Genomic DNA, 3,488 nt, shown 5'->3' on the forward strand with positions numbered 1-3,488 from the left:
AGGAAGAAGTGGCTGAAGGAGGTGCCCTCCTCTTCCTCGGACTCCTCCTCCTCGGCCGACGGCGCCAGCGACGACGAAGGTCAGCAGGGAGCGCACGCACGCGCGCACGCACGCACGCACGCACGCACGCACGCACGCACGCACGCACGCACGCACACACACACACACACACACACACACACACACACACACACACACACACACACACAACCATACACACACATACAACCATACACACACACACACACATGCAACCATACACACACACACACGCACGCACACATGCAACCATACACACACACACACACACACACACACACACACACACACACACACACACACACACACACACACACACACACACACACACACACATACAACCATACACACACACACACACATGCAACCATACACACACGCACACACACACACATGCAACCATACACACACACACACACACACACACACACACACACACACACACACACACACACACACACACACACACACAGACGGGCTCCACTGTATCTCACCAGAACTCCCGCTGCTCGTATCCCCACGTATTGATCACACAGGAAACAGGATCCTAAAGTATGGATCTGAAAGGTGACCTATTATACCACCCGGTGTGAGTCGGATTACCAAGAAAACCGAGCAAACGAAGCTCGTCTATCCAGCACTCCTCGGGTGGACACGCCCACTGGTGACGTCACAAGAGGCCGATTTTCAAAACGTCTTGTAACGGCACCTGGTGGTACAATGTGTCACCTTTATGTGGCTTGAAGCGAAGAGTATCTGGCACATAACTTGTGTTTTATGTTTTTAATAACGCGTGCATAGAACTAAGCTGTAATTTATCCCTTTGAAACTGGCTGGTTTAAGACCATATATGGTGAGGAAACGGCAGTAAACATGAAACAAATCCGTTCTCCTCAGGATTCCTGGGTAAGGCCTTTTGTGAACCGGGTCGCGGTGGTTTGGGGAGCATTGATCTCCTGGTCAGCTGACATCACCCATGAGCAACGTTTATATTAAAAGCCCCTCCCCCCCCTCCCAGGCGCGCTGCGGGGCGGGGTCAACAGCCGGGCCATGAGGGAGATGTTCCGGAGCTACGTGGAGATGCTGGTCAGCACGGCTCTGGACCCCGACATGATCCAGGCCCTGGAGGACACGCACGGTGAGGGGGGGTGGACCGGGGGGAGGACAGGGGGGGGGGGGGGGGGGGGGGACAGGGGGGGACCAGGGGGACCATGTTGTAGGAAGCTCCTTCTGTCTGTGTGTTTGTGGTCATGCTTGCATGGTGTGTTGTGTCTGTGTGTTTGGTGTGCGTTGTTGTGTGTGTGCGTGTGTCTGGGTGTTTTGTGTGCGTTTGTGTGTGTGTGTGCGTGTGTTGATGTGTGTGTGTGTGTGCGTGACTCTGCGGCCCTGGATGGGAAACACTTGCTTTGTATTATTTAATCATGGTTAGGTTAGTTAGCTCGGTAGGTAGTTAGTTAGTTAGTTAGTTAGTTAGTTAGTAACGTATTTCTTGGTTTATTTCTCTGTAATGTTTATTTAGCTACGTGTACTTCAGTTCATTTAGTTCTGTTTCCGTTTAGTTGAGTCCACTCTTCAGGTTAGTATGTTTGTGATGGCTCCTCCCTCGTTGGTTCTTATTCGTTGAGCCGCTGCCCGTTCCTCAGACGAGCTGTACCTCCCGCCCATGAGGAAGATCGACAGCCTGCTCAACGAGACGAAGAGGAGGCTGGTGAGAAGAGCGAGCATCAACGCCCAGCACCAGGTAAACAAACAAGTGGGGTCCGCTTCACAGCCTGTCTTTTCTACGGCTTAAATGATTCAAGCATATAAGTCCACTCTAACAAACGTACACACGCACGTGTTGACCACACGCCACGAGTACGGACGAGCGTCGGACCATTCAGAGCCCCTCAGTGTGTGAGCGCTGCTGTGGGAGCTCCCATTGGCCCGTCCTGACCTTGTCCCCGCCCCTGCCTCGTCCCCAGGAGACCCTGCACGTGTTCCCCAAGATGACGGCGGACCCCCTGGACTCGGCTCCATCAAGGTGCACCTGGGCGGGGAGGGCTACAACCGCAAGACCCTGAACCGCGTGAAGCGGAGCGCGCCCAAACCCCAGGTGAGACCCCGTCGACGGCTTTATTTCATCTTTATTGTTGCATTGAAGCTGCTAAGACGATCTGGGAGTCGTGACAACAGAAGAGCACAGAAGAGCGACCGGTTTTTAAGCTCTACAACCAATTGAACGTCCCCATCCCTCGCTGGTCCCTCCCTCCCCTTTGTTCCTCGGTCATTGGTGCATTCGCGTACCTGTGATTGACAGGAACCATGGATCCCTCGCACCAATCCGGGGAGAGGTTCCCTGATTGGTCGGCTAAGCTAGCAGTTACAAATCTAAATGTGCTCATTCAGAGTCAGGTGTGCAGTCCACGAGAAGAGATGTTCTCAGAGCGTTTTCCCGCTCTAATAGCTGACAGCTGGTGATGGCACTTGTAACTTATAACACTCAAATAAAAGCTCCGACATCTAAACTTCCACTCTTTTATAATTCCTGTTTTATTTTGCTGCTTTTCTCGACTAAATGTACGCTGTCTTTCAATGCAACCAATTTGAGGGTGCGATTAAAATATGCTCGCCGTGCGTCGCCGTCTTGTACAGATGTGACTTTGTACACCCCATCGTATTGCGACTCTCCAGACTGACGGATCTATGTCTCTCCCTCTCGGTCTCTCTCCCAGGACCTCAAGCTGTCGACGGAGGCGTGCCGGGTGTACAGCCTGTACCACTCGCTCCACCATTACAAGTATCACACCTTCCTGCACTGCAAGAAGGAGGTAGGGAACCACTGGCCCACCCGCCGCGCTCAGTAGATCTCCATCGTCCATTTCTGGAAATTTGGCTTCGGCTTCACAATAGAAAAAGTAATGACATTAATTTCACAGTACAAATGTACAAATGGCATGTTGATTTTGGTCCAGAATTTAAAAGAATATATAAAAATATTTGAATCCAAAAATAATATTATATAAAAAGAATGCTATAAGTCCAGAATTATTACAATTTAACGTTCTTATTGCAGTAATCTCTCGATAAATTATCTCAAAGCTTCTCGGACGCTTCATATACAGCATCTCTCATTATGACAATCATAAATAATGAGGACAAAAATGAGGACAAAATGGTCACGGGTCGACATGGAGACGTGCCAACCTTAAACATTCCACCTTCACATCCCTCAAAGTCGATTCGCTCCGAGCCACATGTGTTTTGAGTTTCTCCTCGATTGGCCACACGGTTTGGGAAATCGCAATGCTGTGGAATGTCGGTAACGGCTGCACGAGAGACGGAGATCCCCGTCGTCGAAACCCCCCTCGATCTCTCGCCTTAGAAACGGTATCATTAAACGGGATTTACAGCGTTCTCCCCGGCAACGTAAACGGCCTCCCTATGGTTGCTACGCCGCCGCCCATTCA

General features: G+C 51.0%; 1 protein-coding gene across 1 annotated transcript in view; it reads left to right on the forward strand.

Moving 5' to 3' along the window:
• Positions 1 to 2,885, forward strand: part of prr12b (proline rich 12b) — a 24,400-nt gene extending 21,515 nt beyond the window's left edge. The window contains 6 exon segments of the mRNA XM_060068168.1: positions 1 to 79; positions 1,058 to 1,177; positions 1,683 to 1,780; positions 2,004 to 2,046; positions 2,049 to 2,134; positions 2,754 to 2,885. The exon segment at positions 1 to 79 is cut by the window's left edge and continues 817 nt beyond it. Coding sequence (XP_059924151.1) covers positions 1 to 79; positions 1,058 to 1,177; positions 1,683 to 1,780; positions 2,004 to 2,046; positions 2,049 to 2,134; positions 2,754 to 2,885 — 558 coding nt within the window.
• Positions 2,886 to 3,488: the final 603 nt, after the last annotated feature.

This window comes from Gadus macrocephalus, chromosome 2 (genome assembly GCF_031168955.1).
Source record: "Gadus macrocephalus chromosome 2, ASM3116895v1".
NCBI lineage: Eukaryota > Metazoa > Chordata > Actinopteri > Gadiformes > Gadidae > Gadus > Gadus macrocephalus.